The sequence below is a fragment of the Peromyscus californicus genome, unplaced genomic scaffold, assembly GCF_007827085.1.
Source record: "Peromyscus californicus insignis strain IS unplaced genomic scaffold, ASM782708v3 Scaffold_6__1_contigs__length_162567912, whole genome shotgun sequence".
Classification (NCBI taxonomy): Eukaryota; Metazoa; Chordata; class Mammalia; order Rodentia; family Cricetidae; genus Peromyscus; species Peromyscus californicus.
Genome location: NW_026294584.1, coordinates 138,519,893 through 138,540,557, shown reverse-complemented (window position 1 = coordinate 138,540,557; position 20,665 = coordinate 138,519,893). Strand labels below are relative to the sequence as shown.

Below are 20,665 nucleotides of genomic sequence, written 5' to 3'. Positions count from 1 at the left end.
TCGAGGTTCCTCTCCAAAGGCATCACGGGCCTCGGAGGCTGTGCGTTCCCATTGGTTCTATTCTTGTTATTCTTCCTCACCTAGCAGCTGGGATGGTTAGCTGGGGCAGGAGGATGGGTTTAGCTACCATGGGTCCTTGGCCTGCATTGCTCACGAATGACATTTAGCCCTGGATGAGGGGTTGCTGTGTCTCAGGACTCTAAAACAACGCTAGGCTTTGAGCACCCCCACACAACCACCATCACGGAACCCGGGCTTGTCAATGAACTTAGATCTTATTGAAGATAGGGTAATTACAGAGGGGAGAAACATCTTTTCCTGGGCATCTGGTCAATTTGGGTCCTCAGGGATACAATTGCTCAGTGCTTCAAGCAAAGGGTGTGGCTGCAGATGGAGGGGACATCGTGTCCTGTTTAAAATTTTTGTTCCTGTGTCCACAGCACCGAATACCTTATGTTACTTTGTTCTGTGGCTGCGGAGGAGGCCTTCCAGTTCCTCTAACACTGGAGGGGGAACCTGATGTGTTTCTTATTCGATGAACCCTCCCACCCCATCCCTTACTAGTTTGCTTCTGGGATTATTTCTATTAGGGGTCAGACTGTGGAGTTCAAGGACTCACAAAGACGGAGCCAGTCTCCCATTTGACAGTGACCCGTCATCTTGGAGTGTAGCTGGAGAGCAGGCACACACAAGACGCCAGAACTACCAAGGTTTGGAAGGTTTTCCCAGCAGATGTGCGTGTTGGAGCAGAGGCATGGATGTAGTGCAGGGCTGATCCATGAATTTAGCATGATAAGAGCATGGCCTTGCCAGATCAGGAAAGACAAATGGCGAGGAAGAAGGAACTGGACTGAGATTGGAAGACAGAAGGAAGAGGGGGAATCTTGTCTAGTGAATTGCATGTTGTTATCTTAAGAGCTGTGTGTGTGTGTGTGTGTGTGTGTGTGTGTGTGTGTTCGTGTGTTACATGTTCATAATGGAGGCAGAGGCAATAGATAGAGAGGAGGTCTATTAGAACAAGTCAGCTGAAGCAATCTTATCAATCATAGGGATTCTGAATTCTGTCATGATGTCATGTGACTTGACCGAAAATTGCCAAATTTGGACTTGACCAAAAATTGCTAAATCGGGACCTTACCACCTTAGGTCCAACCCATTGTTCAAACAGTCAAATCAAAATCAAAATCTATATCTACATCTAGAGATAAAAATAATTACATAGATCTAGACAAATATATGTAAGTATTTTGCTTTGTCAATACGAAAATATATATTTTTTTTATAAAAACAAAAATTTCAATAATAAGAATGATACATGCTTATTACATAAAACTTAGCCAGTAGAAAACAGGAGAAAATTAGTCAAAATCACTCCACCTAAAGTAACTCCTGTTCAGTATTTTTTTTAGAATACTTTTATTTTAAACCTATTTTTAAAGATTTTATTTATTTATATTTTGTATGTATGTGTTTTGCCTGCATGTATGTGTGTGTCCCATGTGCATGCAGTGTCTGTGAAGGCTGGAAGAGGGGGTAGGGTACCCCAGAACTGGAGTCACTGACATTTGTGAGGTTCCATTTTTTTGTGGTTTAGTTCTGAATCTGGGTCCACCGAAAGAACAGCCAGTGCTCTTGACCTCTGAGCCATCTCTCCAGCCCCTAGACTATTTTTAATAGTCTTTTGAATTGTGCATAAGGTTTAATAAGGAGAATCAACCATATTTAGATCCTGCCCCTATTTATTTATTTATTTATTTGTTTGTTTGTTTGTTAGTTTTCCAGACAGGGTTTTTCTGTGTAGCCCTGGATGTCCTGGAACTCACTCTGTAGACCAGTCTGATCTTGAAAATTGTACCACCACTATTATTATTTTTTTTTTTTAAGAACTTTGAGATGAGATCAAGGCTGGCCTTGAACTTATGGTTCTTCTTCCTCAGCCTCCTGAGTGCCTGGGATTTTAGGTGTGTGTCACTTGCTCAGCTTGCATCCTGCTGTTTTTCAGAGATAAACAAGATGTCATCCTTCCTTTCTAATCTTTTATGGTATCCATTCTCTGTTCTCACCGAACTGTTGTATCTTATTCTTGTCTTTCCCTGTAAATCACTCCAAATCTTTCCTACCAATTAAAGAGTTCATCTTCTCAGGCTAGCTGTGCCCTTGGTGATGGAGGCCAGGAGGAAAGTGTGACTGATAGTGCTGCCTTCGCTGAAGCAGGCCTTCTCAGAGGATGGAGTTCTGTAAAGCTGTGGGGCCCAGAAGGGGATGTGGGTGACCAGGTAGGTCTTGAGGGCAACTGAGAGGTATCCCTGCGGGCGAGCAGGGAGGAGTGTAGCCTCAATCAAGAACCAGCTGTGGGACTTCCATTGCATCTCTCCCCCAGCTTCCTCTTTGTGAGACATGGATAACGGCTAACACATCTTTCGGCCGGCATGGTGTCAGGATTAGGTGAGATAACAGGTGATGGCCTTGGCACACAGTCGATGCAGGATGAAAAAGGAGGTTTTACTGTAATTGCATGTGAGAGTTGTGATCGGTGGTGAAGCCAACTGCTTCGAACATTTCACGGTGAACATAACGGTCTCTGGAATGGTTCAGAGACACAATGCGTTAAAACCCTTTCCTCCGCACTCCATTTGAAGGAGACAATGGCTGTTCCACAAATAAATGCAGAAGAAACTGTCACTAGATGAGGTAGGGGATTCAAAAAGACGCACGCGGTCATGCTGCCAGGTTTAACTGCGCATGCTTATAATCCCAGTGTCTGGGCGGCCGAAGCAGGATCTTTGCCGTGAGTTTGAGGCCAGCCTGGGCTACAGAGTGAAATCCTGCCTCGAACAAACAAAAAGATGTTCTAAGCAAATGTTGCTTAGATGCACAGGCCTTCCCTGGTGCAAAACCCGGGAAAGCTGAAGGTGAGAAGGGGGCAGGGGGTGCTGCTTCTGATTTGGGGTGGTGTGGGTTCAGGGGAGGAGGCTTTCTCTTCGGCAGCGGGTTGATGAATCAGTGACTTAAAGAGGGTTCTCCGGCCCCAAGTGGATCTTCGCTCCTGCTCATTCTTGGTTGGGACCTCCACAGTGTTGGTGCACTGCTCAAGCCCCCTGGGGTGCTCAGGGCCCCTGGGGTGCTCAGGCCCCCTGGGGTGCTCAGGCCCCCTGGCTCAGTCTTTACCCTCCATCACCCTCTTGATCCAATCCACATAGTTGAGCACTTTGGTGTAGAAGCCGTACCCCTTGCCACACCCGATACCCCAGGACACAATGCCTGTGGCCACCCAGTGAAGAGTGCGATTGTCCCACACCACGTAGACGCTTCCGCTGTCCCCCTGGCAGACACTATTCATCTGACTCTCGTCCCCGGCACAGAACATGTTGTCAGAAAACACCTCGGTCCGCTGCCTCTGGAGGAGCCAGGCTTCACAGGCCTCCCGGGGAGCTACAGGCAGCTTCGAGTATTTCAACTTGGTAGTTAACCAGCCCATCTCCACACCAAACCCGCTGACGTAGCCCCACAGGCCGCTGTGGTAGAGGGCCTCACTGTCGGGCAGACAGACGGGGAGGAGGTTGGGGCCCAGGGGGACGCTGTGCTGGAGCTCAAGCAGGGCGATGTCCCCGTTGAAGTCGTGGGGCGCGTGCTGGCGGTAGTCTGGGTGCACCACGACCCTACGCACAGCATGGTTCCCCAGCTTCAGTAGCTCGTTTACGTCTGTGTGGCCGAGAAACACTTCCACACTGCGGTTCTTTCTGAGGTAGACGCTGTCCTTGGGGTGGACGGTGTGGGCAGCTGTCAGGATCCATCTGTCACCCAGCAGGGCTCCGCCCCCGCGCCCGTGGATGCTGGTGAAGGCTTGCCACGGGAAGCTGCCCGGCTTAGCTCGCCAAGATCCAGGAGTCTCTGGGTTCTGGGCAATGGGGACGACTGGTCTTCCACAGACTGCGAGAGAGGAGGGGGAAGGAGAGCAATCAAAAGCTGCAGGCAACTAGAGACCCGTGAGGTGCTGTGGGGGGTGTGAGGAGGCTCCCAGGTGAGAGGAGACTCCCCAGGTGTGAGGAGGCTCCCCAGGTGTGAGGAGGCTCCCCAGGTGAGAGGAGACTCCCCAGGTGTGAGGAGACTCCCCAGGTGTGAGGAGACTCCCAGGTGTGAGGAGGCTCCCAGGTGTGAGGAGGCTCCCAGGTGAGGGGAGGCTCCCAGGTGTGAGGAGGCTCCCAGGAGTGAGGAGGCTCCCAGGTGTGAGGAGGCTCCCAGGTGAGGGGAGGCTCCCAGGTGTGAGGAGGCTCCCAGGTGTGAGGAGGCTCCCAGGTGAGAGGAGGCTACCAGGTGTGAGGAGGCTCCCAGGTGTGAGGAGACTCCCCAGGAGTGAGGAGGCTCCCAGGTGAGGGGAGGCTCCCAGGTGTGAGGAGGCTCCCAGGTGTGAGGAGACTCCCCAGGTGTGAGGAGACTCCCCAGGTGTGAGGAGACTCCCAGGTGTGAGGAGGCTCCCAGGTGTGAGGAGGCTCCCCAGGTGTGAGGAGGCTCCCAGGTGAGAGGAGACTCCCCAGGTGTGAGGAGGCTCCCAGGTGTGAGGAGGCTCCCAGGTGAGGGGAGGCTCCCAAGTGTGAGGAGACTCCCCAGGTGTGAGGAGACTCCCCAGGAGTGAGGAGGCTCCCCAGGTGTGAGGAGACCCCCAGGAGTGAGGAGGCTCCCAGGTGTGACTCTGCAGAGGGCCAGGACCTTCCAAGCAGTGAATCAATCTTACACCACGGGGCCCAAATCCTGCCTAGGACGGGAGAGTGGGGCCTTCCCTCCTGGGCCTCCTACATCTTTGCCATTCCTTAACTCCGACGGGGCTCTCTCGGGTTCAAAGTTTGTCTTCAGTACTTTTTGCCTGTTTCTGTGTTATTCTCTCTTTTGTAATGTATGTACCCCCCCCACACACACACACCCCAGGCTGTCCTTAGAGTGTTCTGTGGATCACATTGGTTAGAGCAACAGTGCTTTCATTCGAAAGTAAGGATTTCACCAGGCATGTTGGTATAGGCTTGTAATCCCAGAATTTGGGAAACAGGCAGAAAAATCAGGAGTTCAAGGACATCTTTGGTTACATATCTATTCTAGGGAGTTTGAGGCCATTCTGAGCGATATGAGATTGTCTCAAACACAAAACAAAACAAATCAAAACAAAACAAAAAACCAAAACTACCACCATCAACAACAACAAAACAAAACACACAAAAAGAGTGAAGTGCTGTCATAATGTGGATGACCTTGAAAGTGTTACACAAGGGGAGAGGCCAGCCATCAACAGTTTCATAATATGGGATTCCATTGTATGGAATGACCAGAATGGACAAACCCATAGAGGTAGAAAGTAGATTAGTGATTGACAGGGCATGGTGTGTGTGTGTGTGTGTGTGTGTGTGTGTGTGTGTGTGTGTTTTGTGGGGACTGAACTCAAGACCTTATGTATCTTAGGCAGGTGGTCTACCACAGCCAACTCTCTGAGAGGCATCTTGACCTTTGGTCTTTGGAGAATGAGGGATGAGCTCCTTGTCTTCTTTTCTGGGCCCTCTTTACATCCCTTCCTTATGGACCTTCTGCCTTCACCTCCATTTTCTATTCCAGCACTTTCCGTTCACCCCATGTCCCAGCCCTCCCAGTAACAGCAGAGGCCTGCTGGCATCTGGCCACAGCAACAGCACCAGGTGGGAGCTACTCACCTGGCACACACTGAGGAACCTCTTCCCCATCCTGTCTGTCCTTCCAAGTCCCCAAAGATGGGCAGCTGGATGTCCCTGTGAGTAGAATGAAATAAAGCAAAGAGTAAGTGCAGAATTGGGGGTGCCCAGCAAACAGGATAGGTACTCAGACGGCCTTAGGCCTTTTTGTAGGAGACAGATGGGAACTGCTTCCTCAGCAGGCAGGGACTCACCAGTCTGTTCGGCCTCGTAATAGGAATCTTGGCCAAGGTTCTGAATCCTGGGAGGGTCAGCTCCAGGTGTGGTGACAGCCTTAGAGTCCCCATTGGTCTGGCTCACAGCTGTAGGGAAACAGCAGCTTTTAGGGTCTCACAGAGACTCACAAACTGGCAACTTGCGGGATGATTCTGGCTGTGTCTGTATGGTCAAGGCACAAGACTCAGCAAAATCCATGCTGCTATTCACTGATAGGTTTTTAATACTCCAAGAGCTTGAAAGCAGCTGTGAGAAGTGAGTTGTTGCCGAATATTTGCTTAACTGTGCAAAGATGTTTCATTTCTGTAACTATGTAAAGAGGTGTTTCATTTGTTTAACTATGTAAAGAGGTGTTGCATTTGTTTAACTATGTAAAGAGGTGTTGCATTTGTTTAACTATGTAAAGAGGTGTTGCATTTGTTTAACTATGTAAAGATGCGTTGCATTTGTTTAACTATGTAAAGATGCGTTTTCTGTTTTATCTTGCCTGCCTAAGGTACCTGCCTGGTCTAATAAAAAGCTGAATGGCCAATAGCAAGGGAGGAGGTATAAGTGGGACTTCTCGGCGGGGAGAATAAGTAGGAGGAGGAATTTAGGCTTGGATGAAAAAGAAAAAGAGACTCCAGGGAGACACCAGGGGCCAGCCAGACACAGAGGAAGCAGGAAAGTAGGACATACAGAATGAAAGGTAAAAAGCTCTGAGGCAAAACATAGATGAATAGAAACAGGTTAAATTAAGTTAAAAGAGCTAGTGGGACAAGCATAAGCTAAGGCTGACCATTCATAATTAATAATAGTCTCCATGTCTTTATTTGGGAGCTGGTTGGCAGCCCAAAGAAAATTCAAGTTACAGTGAGTTGTAGAGAAACTGGTCTTTCCAAACATAGCTGGCGGATGTATTAATTAGCAAAACTTCTTTGGTAGGAAGTTAAACAACTTCAAAATTTAAAAATGCAAATGTGTTGTAACCTAGCATATGAATTTCTAAGAATTTACCGTAAAGAAACCCTCACATCTGTGCTCAAAGATATGCATGTAAGGATGTACACAGTCACATTGTTGGTGGCAAAAAAGTATCTATCTATAGGAGACTCACTAAATATACATTTCAGCAATCAAGGGAATATTGTGTGTTATTAAAAACAATGATCACCAGTCGGGCAGCGGTGGTGCATGCCTTTAATCCCAGCACTCAGAAGGCAGAAGCAGGTGAATCTCTGTGAGTTCGAGGCCAGCCTGGTATACAGAGCAAGATCCATGACAGGCACCAAAACTACACAGAGAAACCCTGTCTTGAAAAACCAAAAACCAAATGAACAAACAAAACAAAACAAAAAAAGCAATGATCACCATATGCATGGGAGATGGCCTTTAAGACATACTGAATTTGGGGCTGGAGAGATGGCTCAGCGGTAAAGACCATTTGCTGTTCTTCCCGAGGACCCAGGTTCAGTTCCCAGCACCCAGGACTCTAGCTCTAGGTGATCTTTCTCCCTCTTCTGCCCTCTGCAGGTACTAGGCCCACATATGGTACACAGACATACATGCAAACAAAACACTCATATACATATAATAAAAATAAATAAACCTAAAAAACAAATCTTAAAAAAAAGGCACACTGAACTTAGAAAATGGTAACCTCAGGACATTCCGTACACTGTGCAACAAACAGGTGCAATGTGTCTTCAAGGGTATGCAATGCCTTTGGGAAAATATCTAGTAGATGGAAAGCAGGGCTGTTTCTGGAAAGTGTGGTCAGTGACAAAGGCCAGAGATCAGAGAAGTCTCACTTTTCACACCTTAATTTAAAAAAACATTTATTATGTGTAAACATTATCTTCTAAAAAAAGTGAGCCACTGTTTGAAAATCTAGAATTTTCCTTACTAACGTGGTTTTCTGATTTCTTTTGATCTGCACACAGGGCCTGTAAACTTTCCTGGAATTAATGGATGGAGCCAACAGTGACTGCCTCTGAACTAGGCTGCTCACTAGCAAGGTCAGCACAGGGACAGGGATAGAGTCAGTTCAGGTATCCCCAATCCCTGAGCCTCACCTGTCACTCATGCTCCCACTTGGCTCTTCAAGGGGTCACAAAGTTTCTCTCCCTATACTCTGGGAGGGACCCTCACCTATGGCTTGGTAGAGAGCCAGGAAGCCTCTGTGGAGGTGTGCGACCTTGTTCTGGGAAGAAGAGTGTGCCCGGAAGGTCAGCCGCAGACTCCTCCCTGAGGATACAAACTCCCTGTGACCAGGAGGGCTCTCCGGAGAGGAACCCTGCTGTCCACACAGCCGGATTGCATCTGCTCCTCTGCTTGAAATCTGAAAGAGGAAAGAGAGGACAGGAAGTGTGAGGCAAGTCTGTACCTCTGGCCACAGAATGCAGAGTCTGCCTTTACTCCACCTCTGCCTGGAAGCCATGCACCCCACGGAGCTCAGAAGCTGTTCTTGTTGAGGTCTGCCAGAATTAGCTTTCTGTCTCGTTATCATTTTCGACTCCCAAGTTTCTCCCAGAGTGATTGTGTATTTGACTCTCTCTTATGTCTGCTGTAATTACCTTGTAAAACTTACTCTGCTTTCTTTCTTCCAGAAGATTCCTTGGGAGCCCTGGGCATTCTGCACTTCTCACTAGACTGTAAATTCTAAGAAAAGACGATATCTGCTTTGTGCAAAATTGGGTCCCTGGTGCTTGTAACAGGTCTTTAGACCTTAGCACAACGGACGCCATGATGGAGGTGCCATTCAGGCTGTAAAACCCAGCACGTAGACGGCACCGCCTGCCAAAATGAGAACAAAGACCTGATCCAACCAAGTCCATAGTTCTGGGACAGTCTCTAATGTCCTAACCTTGTTGTTAGCTTCTGTAGTTCTGCTTCTGGCTAACTGTTCTTCTTAACTGAAGTAAGGATGTCAACCCAGGACTTTTTTTTTTTTGAGTGTGTTTAAAAGCTCACTCTGAGAAAGATTTAGGGCTATCCCAGTGTAGCCACTGGCTGGCAAATAAAGACTTTCTTTTTTATTTTCTTTACTTTTCCTTCCTTCATTTTTTTTTTTTTTTTTTTTTTTTTTTTGTAACCCTAGCTGTCCTAGAATTTATTCTGTAGACCAGGCTGGCCTCGAACTCACAGAGATCCGCCTGCCTCTGCCTTCCGAGTGCTGGGATTAAAGGCGTGTGTCCCATTAGCTTAAACTCATGTCTGAGCAGTCTTCTCTGGTGGACACTCCACAACATTTCTGGAGGTTCCGCCAAGACCCCTAGAGACCAGACCTCAAGACACAGGGGATCTCAGATCCCCTCGGAACAAGTGGTCAAAGGATGCACATCTGGAGATGTTCCAGGTCCCCAGGGCTCCCTTTGGTCAACGGCTGCCTAATGACGCTTCAGAGGAGTCTGACACTTCCACCCCAAAGGGAAATAAATTAGAACGGTGCCTGGTCTGTCACCTCCAGAGGTAGTCTGGGTAGGGTGCCTTCTGTTTGGACCCATAGGAAAGATTGGACGTGGCCCCTGATCCAGTGTCCAGGATCCATGTGAGATGTCACTGGGTCCCCCTGTCTGTTCAGTAGTGTTGTGGCCACCCCGACTGTCTTTACTCTGCTGTGTGTGTGTGTGTGTGTGTGTGTGTGTGTGTGTGTGTGTGTCTTTCCCCTGCCCCCCCCCCCCTCCAGGGACGCTTAAGAACTGTGCCTCCTGTTGGGGACCTGAATCCTTCTGGCCCTGCCAGGTCCCCCAGAGGGAGCGAACAACCTTCCCCCTGTCCCACTCCTGGAGTGCCTGTTCTGTTACTTGACTCCTGCTTATGGTCTGGGTCAGTCTGGTCCCTGTGTGGAGGAGGGGACAGGCCAGGACTCTCTTGTCCAGGGCTCCCTGTCATCTAAGCAGAATGCACAGGGAGGGAGAAAGAGCTCCCCTAAGGCGTGCATTCTCTCTGCTCTAAGTAGCCCTAGGAAAGGGGTGGGGGGAGTGGGTTCTGCTCCTTTCTCTTTCATGGTTTATGCCTTCTTCTCATCCAATGAGCTGTATAACTGGAAAACTAAAAACCAACTGGCCCTGGGCCTGGCAAGGGGATCATCGCTAGACACGCAGCCTCTATAGAATGAATTTTCCCCTCTGTTCAACACAGACCAAGGAGACTTACACAATTATCATTAGGTCATTTTTAGAAGTATGAAAGACAGCTGCTGAAAAAATTTTCTTTATCACCCAGCTATCCCCAAGCGCTAGAAAAGAATTATAAAAGCTAAAAAAAAAAAATCTAAGGGTATAAATAGGTCCCAGCAGCTGGAGGTAGTTCAAAGGTGTTTAACAACAGAGAACTGATTGAGAGACGAGAACCTTTTCATAAACTGAAAGACACTGTCCCCTTCTCTTATGATGAGACACGGTTAGACTTACAGATACATGCAAAATTTTGCTGTCTTGTCCTCTGTTGGAAGAATATCTTCTAGTTGAAAGTTTTGTCTCTCATCAAATATTACAGTTGGGCTACCTCTCATATTTGCAATAAAGATTCCTGAGGGTATGAGCAGAAACCAACTCCCCAGGACTGGTCCAACACCAAATTCCTATAGTTGTTCAACTAACCAGTTCATCTACCCTTGTCTAGATTAAACAATACTCAATGACCCTGGAAACAAAAAGCAAAATTGTAGTTCATATTGCCTGACTTGGAGAGACAGGCATCCTGGTGCCCTGCCAGTCACCCTAGAATATACCTCTCCTGCCTGTGAAGAAACCTGGGACCTCTGGTTCTCATGAATCTGATTCTTCCAGAGAAACAGGTGCTCACTGTCTTGGACCTGAAAGATGCATTCTTCAGCCTCCCATTGGCAGAGGTGAGTCAACCACTATTGCTTTTAAATGGACAGACCCAGAAGGAGGTTACAGAGGGCAGCTTACCTGGACCAGGTTGCCCCAAGGATATAAAAATTCTTCAACTCTGTTTGATGAGACACTAAATATTGACCTCTTGCCCTCTGTCGGAGGTTTCTTAAGGCAATATTCTTAGAATATGAAATTATTTTCTCCTAGCCTCTAAAATGAGAATAAATTATAAAAGGGCCAATGAGGGACTGCTGCAAGTTACAGACCCTGGGCTATAGAATGTCACTTAAGAAAGACCAACTTTGTACGTCAGAGGCTACCTCTCGTGGCTACCAGGTGAAGAGAGGCAAAGGGGACTGTCTCAGAGCAGGGTTGCTGACATCCTTAGATCCCAACTCCAAAGACTAAGAGGTAGGTTAGAGTGTTCCTATGTGTGGCTAGGTATTGCCACCGCAGGATACCGGTGTTTTCAGAAACAGCCAGGCCTCCATACACCAGCACAAAGCGGAACACTGAGTCTTTAGTCTGGACTGAGACTAAACGAAAGGCATTTGAGGCTTTAAAAACAGCTCTGACTTCTGCTCCAGCCCTAGCACTTCCAGATGTCCCCACACCTTTTCATCTTGTCCATGAAACAAGAGATATTACAAAAGGGGTTTTAACCCGAACTTTGGGGCCACAGAAATGCCCTGTGACAAACCTGTCCAAATGACTGGACCCTGAAGTTACAGAATGGCCCACCTGTCTAAGCTGTGACAGCCACTGCTAGTCTAGTGAAAACACATAAACAAGTTAACTCTGGGTCAGGGTCTTATAACTCATGATGTTCATCCTCCAAGGACCATCAGAATGCTGGCTGTCTAATGCCTGTGTGACCCAGTACCAGGCCCTACACCTGGACCACTCTCTAGTCCAGTTTGAGAACCACCATCAATCCTGCTACCCTCTTGCCTAATGATGACCTTTAGATGCTTATCCGTAACTGTAACGAGACGAAAGATGAAACCAGGTACATGGGAGCTGCAGTAGTTTAACTGAAATAATTTGGACCCAAACTGGGTACCTCAGCCCAGAGAGCAGAACTGATTGATCTGACCCAGGATCTCAGATGGGGAAAAGGAAAGTCCGTCATTGTATACCTGGACAGTTGGTATGCTTTTACTACTGTGCATGCCCACAGTATCAGCTGTAGAGAAAGAGGGCTTCTCACCACTGGGGAAAAGAACATTAAAAATAAAAAGAAAGTCTTGGCCCTCCTGGAGGCTATTTGGCTTCCCCTATAAGTTGGTCTCCTCCACAGCCAACGACACTGAAAAGATGGCTCCCCGGAGGCAGGAGTAACTGCGCTGTTGACCTGGCAGCCCAAGTGCCTCCAAGAACAGTGGGGTCTTTTGATATTCTGACGACAGACCCCAATTCAGTGCTGCCTACCACTCCGCAGAACAACCAAGAGGAAACAGAGGATGCAAAAATGGACAGCTAAAACCCACGGGCTGATGGAGGGCACCAGAGGGAAAGATCATTCTCCCAGAAACAACTGGAAGGATTCTGATAACTGACCTTTACCAGGCTACTCATCTGGGGTCCACAATACTTTCTGAGTTGCTCGGACCAAGATATATATAGGACAGTCTGGCATGGGATCTCAGCCAGATGCTAAGTTTGTGCTCAGATAAAACAAAACAAAAACAAAACAAAACAGAGCACCCTATGCAGGAAGGGGTCTGAATGAGAGGCTAACATCCTGGTGAGCTCTGGGAAAACTGAGTTCACCAAGATCCAGCCTTGTGAGCCCAGAGTGCTCAGTCCCTCAGCTGCTGTGCAGCACGTCTGTCTCCCAGAACCATCCTGCACCACAGCCAATACCAGTCCCCACCTAGCTCAGTTGGTAGAGCATACGACTCTTAATCTCAGGGTTGTGGGTTTGTGCCCCACATTGGGTGCCAGAAAAAGCAAGAAATCTACGGGAGTCTGCTTAAGGAGTATTAGGGAATTTATTAGGGTATAAATAGAGGAAATACACTCAGGAATACAGAACTGAGTAAACAGCTGAAGTTGTCCTCTGTTCTGACCGTGAGCGAATCCACTTGGCAGTCTGTTCACGCTAGGAAGCAGGAACAGGGAGAAGCAGGAACAGAGAGAAGGGACCTTGTGACCCCTCTCCCTTTCCTTTTAAGAGGTCACATACAACAGCAAGAAGTACTGCCTCCTTCAGGCTGTATAGCCCAAGGTCATGGGCAGAGCAAATACTACTACATTGCCTGCCAGAGAAAGATACAAGTACTTGCTAACTTTTATAGATACCTTTTTCAGGTGGGCAGAAACATTCCCCAACCAGACTGAAACTACTCAAATAGTAGCTTAAAAGCTCCTCTAGAAACTGGTTCCCTGCTTTGGCCTTCCCCTAGAATTGGGGTCTAACAACATCCTAGCTTTCATAGCCAAAGCATCTCAATTATTAGTAAAAAGCTTTAGGTATGGATTGGAAACTTGAGTGTATATATAGACCTCAGAGTTCTGGGCAGATAGAAAGAATAAAGGACGTTAAAAAAAAACAAACCCTAACAAAACTCTCATTAGAGTCCAGCAAAGGGTGAATAGACCCCCTTTGTTTTGCTTTGCTTTGCTTTTGACCTGTTGCATCCCATATAGGGAGGGATTTCCACAGTATCAGAGATTATGTTTGGAAGACCCCCCCCCCCCCCCTGCTTCCCAGGCTTAGAGACCAGCAGTTGGCAGAACTCACTAACCATTTCTTTCTCAAGTCACTACAGGCACTCCCTTCCTCCACAAATGCTATTCACTGGACTATCCAAAAGACCCAACCAGCCTCTGAGTCCACCACCAGTTTCTCCTTGTTTGAGTCTGGTGATACTGTCTGAGTCAAGCAGGTAGCCAAAGGGGCGCTGGAACCTACTTTGAAAGGATGCTACATGGTGATTCTCTCCGCTCTTATTGCTGTGAGTGAAGGTAGCTGTCATTACACTATGGATCCATCACACCCAGGTCAAGAACGGAAGCTACCACCATGGCTGTGGCCACTGCCAGCAAATGGACGGTCTCTGGACTATGGGCCCATTAAAATGAAGATTTCACCAGGTCCTGGACCCTCCCACTCTCTGCCCCTTCACTTCTTTCTGAATGTTATTTTGGTTTGAATACACGGTCATGATCCAGTGCCCACTGCCCTCAGATCTGGACCTGGGAACTGAGGAAGACAGAGACAGGGAAGGCATTAGAATGTGACCACAGACCAGCAACCCATATTCATCTTGACCTTTGCTCACTGATGCCCACTTTAAATGTTTGATTGCATTGTGTTGTAGCCCACGAGGTTTCCTAGTGGCTGTATCCAGCAGGACTGCATAAGAGGTTGATTGGACCACGGACCGTTGTATTAGGAGTTTGTAAGGGTCTACACTTGACTGTAACTAGCCAGGGGGAGGTCTTGTGCTCCACCCCTTGGTACTGTTAAAACTAGATCTTTGGAATAAAGTTCTGGGCCAGTGGATAAGGATCCAGGCTCACTTGAGTCTATCCTGTGCTTTCTCTCTGTTTCTCTTTCCTCTATTCTAACTAAGTTTCTTATTCCTCGTTCCTCAAGAGTCCCTGGGGTAAATAATGGTGGGGGCTGGTCCCCCACAGCATTGAAAAAGAGAAAGGATGTGGGGGTTTATCTTTCAAGATAGGAACCCAGAGTTTATAACTCTATGCATGCCCCACAGCTGGGCCCCCTAGTTGCCAAGAACAAGGGAGTTTCCATTGCAAAAACTGGGGTTGTGAAATAGAGGCTTTCTGGAAAATTCCTTAATAAAGATTATGGCCTTTGGGAAACAGGGAAAACCTGGGGAATCGGACTTTACGCCACAGGAAGGGACCCTAGGGACAGATTTAAACCACCCCCTAATAGGCCTGGACCTATTTCTGAACTAAAACAACAGCTGGATTCCCTTGCAGAAGTAGTCCTACAGAATCAGAGAGGTTTAAACTTTCTTCTCATGAAATAAGGGAGGGTTATGCACGGCTTCAGAAGAAACCTGTTGTTTCTATGCTAATCAATCAGGAGTAATTAAAACAATCTTGCCATGGTTGGGGAAGAAACTCAAAAGTCTCAAAGATATAAATGAAATAATTGATATCAGTGTCCGTTCTCTTGGTCCCTCTGGCTAGCGACTCTGCCATCAGCGCTGGCTGGGCCTTAATTCTCATTCTGACTGGATTAACAGCAGGGGCTGCCATCTTAAACTAAATGGCCAAGTACGTATCAATTCAGTAAAATGAATGGTCCTTAGGACCAACTACATCTCTTTAGAGCATGATGAGTCCATGATTTGACTGATTCACAAAGATCAGTGGGGAGTGTAACAGGCCCCAGACCTTAGTAGGACCCCAGACCTTAGCACAACTGACTTCCCAATGAAAGTACCATTCAGGCTGTAAAACTCAGCTTGTAGACAGCACCACCTGCCAAAATGAGAACAAAGGCCTAATCCATCACAGTCCATAGTCCTGGGAAAGTCTCTAATGTCCGAACCTTGCTTCTGTAGTTCCACTTCTGGCTAACTGTTCTTGTTAACTGAAGTATGTCAGCCCAGGACATGGTTTTTGGTGCTTAAACGCTCACGTTGAGAAAGGCTCTGGGTGCACTGGAATCCTGAATATCCAGTGTAGTCTCCAGCCAGCTAATAAGCTTCCTATTGGCTTAAACCCATGTCTGAGAAGTCTTCTCTGGTAGATTCCCCACAACAGCGCTCACCACAGTGCCTCTAGCGCCACCGCTTTGAATCAGAGTATACACACATTAATTCTCAACCTGTCACCTTCCATTTTTCAGAGTAACCTTCTACAGCCAACATCTGTGAAGCAATAAGACCCTCTGTGGAGACAGCCTGGGCTTCATGCCCTTTCTAGTTTCCTCTTGGCTAGTCTTTCTCTTGTTCTGTTCACTCTACACGAAATCCTTACAGTGTGTGGGAACCCAAGAACATAAAATAACATGATGTGGGTGTACTGGAGACTGGACGATCTTGGCTAGGACATGTGTAGAGGTCAGAGGTCAATACTGGATGTCCTCCTTTATTGTTGTTATCCACCTTAGTTTCTGAAACAGGGTCTTTCACTGAACCAGGACCTTGCCATTTCAGCTAGGTTGGCTGTCCAGTGAGCCCTGAGATGCACCTGTCTGTGCCACACCCGTCTGGCACTGGGGTGGCAGCCATGTGCTGCCATGCCTGCCTTTTGCATAGTAATGGGGATCCGAACTCTTGCTTATGCAGCGAGCACTTGACCCTCCGAGCACCTCCCAGTCATTTTTACTTTTTCTTTCTTAGTTTTGAGTCAACAGTTCAAGTAGCTCATGCTAGACTCGAACTTGCTGTATAGCTGAGGTTGGTCGTGAATTCTGGATCTTCTCACCTCTGCCTCCCAAGAACTGGGATTATAGGCATGCACCATCACGCCTGGCTAACCCTCCAATTTCCTTTTTACCTCTTCTCATGAACTGTCTGATAAATGAAATCACTCAGGCTGCTAACTAGTAATGTAGAGTCAACATATAACTGAGAGCCATAGACTCTTATTAAATCTAGATTTTGCTCTTTATCAACTCACGATGGGACATGAGACTTTCTTTTCTTTTGTGTGTGACTTTCTGTGGGAGCAGAAAGGAGGGAGAGATATTCTTGAACTTGAACTCTTCAACGAAAAGGGAAGAGTTAGTCTAGGATTAAAATTGTCCATGATTAAAGAGGAACTGGGCTCATAGCAGGTGACCAATAGACACAGGCTAAATTGAATATGGTCATGGCCTGTTAAATCAGAAGCCATAAATACATGTATTTAAGGGCTGAGGATTTTGCTCAGTGGTAGAGCTCTTGCCTAGCATGTGAGAAGCCCTGGGATAGAATTCTGGTGCTGCCCCTGCCCAGGGACTTAGCATTAGACCCGGTGCTTCTATTACCATGTATTTCTCTCTTTCCTACTTCAGACTCCACTAAGACGACACCAAAGACACACAACGGCACGCACAGGCAAGCACGGGAAGAGTCAGAGGAGATGACGGCCTTAGCAGGTGGAAGCTAGGATGTAGATGGCGAAGTGGGGAACCGAATTTGGAAAAGGTGGAAACCAGCACAAAGGCAGTAGGTTCTCACCACCGAACTGTGCACTTTCAGGGTTCAGCAGAACCAAGAACCTTTCAGGCAAAAAAAGATGAGGGAAGGCTGACGAGAGGCCAACAGACAGGAAGTCTGGGTGGGAAGATCTCAGGATACTATGTCCTGGTCCCCACTCTATGACCCACCTTGGAGGAAGATGTGAACTTAAATCAGAAATCTTGGATTGAGGTCCCTAGGTACACAGTACCCAAAAAATAAAATGAATGCCTACCAACCACTGGGAGGCATCCTACTCCTTGGTCCCTGGTTCCAACTTGTTTCCTGAATGATGGGATCCCTGAGTAGGAAACTGGAGGGGATCTTTCTGGGGAAAGTTACTGCTCCAAACAACATCTACACACTGAACTTTGGGAGCTCCCGAAACACCTCTAGGTCACCCTGTTAGTGGTGTCTACTATGATCTGGCTATTTCAAAGCAAGAGTGCTAGGAGGAGGTTCTCATAAGAGGTTACTAATGTGTCTGTGTCTTCATCGTGAGAGTGGGTTAGTTATTGCAGAACTCTGCTCCCATGAAAAGGATGAATTAGGTCCAGTTTTTCCTTGTCTTGCATGCTTACTTGCCATTCCACCATATTATGGCAGCAGGAAGCCCTCTCCTCACCAGTACCACGCTCTTGGACTTCCCCAGTCTCCAGACCCTGAGCAAACTGAACTCCTATTGTTTATAAATTACCCAGCCTATTACTTTTGTTACAGCATCAGAAAATGAACTGATACCATTTTCAAATCCACCACTTGACGAGTTTTAGCTATTCACAGAGAACTTAAAATCAGCAGCGTCGTGTTTTAGTCTTAAATAAAAGTGGTCAGGCAAATAGTATTAGACATTGCAAGAAAGTCTCTCGGGTAAAAAGCAGAGGTGGATACAAGCAAACAGTGAGAAAAGACATTGGATAAAATAGTGATGATACAGAAAACAGGAAACATTTAAAACTAATCCCCACGAGAGGGGAACAAGTAGATATTGCACATGTCCGACAAGGACCACATGTTTAGAAAGAATTCCTTGTGAAGAAACCACCAACTAAAATGCTTGAACACAAAGATGAGGAAATCGGGGTTCAAAGCGTAGTTCAGGGGCAGAGTGTTTGTCAGGATGCGTGAGGCCCTGGGTCAATGCCTGGCATCACAAAAAAAGAAAGACAAAAATAATAGTCCAGAAAGTGGGGCACAAAGACAAAGAGCTGGAAACCAGAATAGAAGAGAGAACTGAACTGGAGAATCGGTCCACAGCATACGATAGCTGGAGTGCAGGAGAGATTGGGGGCTCACAACCACCGGTAACTCCAGCTCCAGGGCATCTGATGTCCTCTTTTGGCCTCCACTGGCACCTGCCAGCACATGTACACACAAGCACATGTGCATACACACACACACACACACACACACACACACACACACACACGCGCGCGCGCACACATATACACATATGCATGACACACATACACACATGCACGCGTGCACATACACAAATTAAAAAAGAACAAGAAAGGAAGCAGTTATCTATAAATTATTAAATAAATAAGGCAAGAACATTCTCAGAACTGAAGGACTAGGCTAACCCCACACAGTGAGCGAAGAGCCATCTATATCGTGGCACATCAAATGAAAGTTCAGAACACTGGAATAAAGAAAATGTTTACAAACTATATAGAAAAATGGGAGACTGAGAATGATAACACCTTCAGACTTTTAAACAATACTAGAGATAGATGACGATGTCATCAAAATTCTGGAAGAAAAATGACTTCAAATCTGGAGTAATATACCCAGATAAACTGTCCACCCACAGTGTACCCTCAGGGTAGAACTAAGCTATCTGGAACTTAATATATCCTCAACATACCCTTTCTAAGGAAGTTTTTGGAGAATGACTCCTGGGAAACTCAGAAACTGGAGAAGAAAGGAAATGTAATCGCCATATACTATGTGCTCAGATCTGTGTGTTTAAAGTCCTAACGGTGTGAATAATAATATTGGTTTTCTTAAATTGATAATACAGGGAAATGAGAAGAGGGTGAGGGGGATTGTGGGTGGTGAAGATCTGATGGCTGGAGCCAGTACTCATCTACTGTAAGTGGAAATTCAGAGAGAAATAAAAATGAAACAAATATTCAAAACTGTGTAATAGGACAAGCATGTCATTTGTATATATGAAGGTAAACACCATGGAGACTGCTAGGTTGAAAATGATTGCCCCTGGGGTAGGCTGAGACTACCCTTTCTCATTATAATCCTTGAAGGAATCTGATTTTTTTTTTTTTTTTTTTTTTTGGTTTTTCGAGACAGGGTTTCTCTGTAGTTTTGCGCCTTTCCTGGAACTCACTTGGTAGTCCAGGCTGGCCTCGAACTCACCTGGCTCTGCCTCCCGAGTGCTGGGATTAAAGGCGTGCGCCACCACCGCACGGCGGAATCTGATTTTTTTTATTCCCTCTCCCCCTTTCCTATTCTCCTTTTTCTATAGCTAGGTCCTGGGACCTCTGACTTGGACACTTAATCCCTTTTCTAGATGGAGCATTCAGGGTACAGCAACATCCCACTACCCATGGGAGGCTCCCTCCCCAGAGCCCCTTGCCCAGCTCACTGTGACAGAGTCCCCTTCACAGTCTGGGGATGGCTCCAGATCAAAGTCCTGGAAGACCAGCCTCACGGCAAACCCCTCTGGAGCCTCGAAGTCAGTGTGGCTCTCCTGGCCTTTGAGATATGGCTCTGGGTATCCGGGGGATGTCAGTTGCTGTGGTAGCTGCTGGGCCAAGAGCACAGAGGCCTGTGTAGGGCAAGTATGGAGGATTCCCCAAAGGAACAGCCAGCACCTGTGAGTGAGTGGGGGCGACAAGATGAGGTCATGTAGCTCTACCAGAGGCCTACGAATATATTGGTTTGTAGCAAGTGATGGTAAGGGAGTGAGAGGCTTAGGGGCCAGGAGCTGTGTCCTTAGCCTCCGAGGGTGGGCACCTCCTGATGCCACTTTTCCTCACCCGAATCTATGTGGGTTCCTATCTAGGTTCCTACACAGCCTGACCTCCAAGACTGCAGGGTTCCTAACCTGTGAAGACATTGCGATGGCTCTAAGCCAGAGAGCCTCCTGCCTCAGCCAGGCCTAATCCCACCCTGGAGTACAAATTAGGGGGGCATTTAAACCTGATTCCTGGCTCAGAGCACTGACAGACCACTTTTAGGCAAATTCAGTTCCCTGTGTGTTGTCACCGCCCCTGCCGCCCCCCGCCGTGTGTGTGTGTGTGTGTGTGTGTGTGTGTGTGTGTGTGTGTGTGTGTGTGTATGCAACTCTGTATGTGGTTCCTCTCTCCCTGCCCTCCCCCCTTCCTCCTCCTGTGCCCTCTATGGGCAAACTCACATCTTGCCCATGGAGCTTGTGGAGGGAGAACTCCACAGGTGGTTCACAGCTCTGGGACCCGGCCTCGGGGACCTGACATCTGGAACCAACGAGAGTGCTTGGCCCAGGCCAGGGAACAGGGGGTGGAGCTAGAGGAGGCCTTTGGGGAGAAGGCAGAAGTTACTGGAAATGAGTTAAGATACTCTGGGTTCAGTGCCACCTGCTGTCAGACCGAGAAATAGCTCTCACCGGAACTGAAACCAGAAATCTTCAAAACCATGCTGGGGGACAGAGCAGAGTCGGAGAGGGTTGACCCTCGACTGCTCTTTTTTTGGGCGGGGTGGTAGTGGTGAGATAGAGGCTTATATAACCCAGGCTGTCCTCAAACTTGCTATGTGGTGGAGG

General features: G+C 47.4%; 1 protein-coding gene across 1 annotated transcript; it reads right to left on the bottom strand.

Annotated features, from left to right (window-relative positions):
- Nucleotides 1-1,496: 1,496 nt before the first annotated feature.
- Nucleotides 1,497-20,383, bottom strand: C1rl (complement C1r subcomponent like). The gene is made up of 6 exons (XM_052721202.1): nt 20,282-20,383; nt 19,511-19,739; nt 8,058-8,247; nt 5,906-6,013; nt 5,694-5,768; nt 1,497-3,930 (listed from the first exon to the last, which is right to left on the bottom strand). Exons 1-6 carry the CDS (start codon nt 20,290-20,292, stop codon nt 3,158-3,160), a joined length of 1,386 nt encoding a protein of 461 aa, XP_052577162.1. The 5' UTR covers nt 20,293-20,383; the 3' UTR covers nt 1,497-3,157.
- Between the last annotated feature and the right edge of the window lie 282 nt (nt 20,384-20,665).

Bases quoted from the DNA above. Each gene is read 5' to 3' on its own strand.
- C1rl (XM_052721202.1), bottom strand. The intron at 5,769-5,905 runs GTGAGTCCCTGC...TTCTACTCACAG, and splicing joins TTACGAGGCCGAACAGACTG to GGACATCCAGCTGCCCATCT. The intron at 3,931-5,693 runs GTGAGTAGCTCC...CCTCTCTCGCAG, and splicing joins GGTTCCTCAGTGTGTGCCAG to TCTGTGGAAGACCAGTCGTC.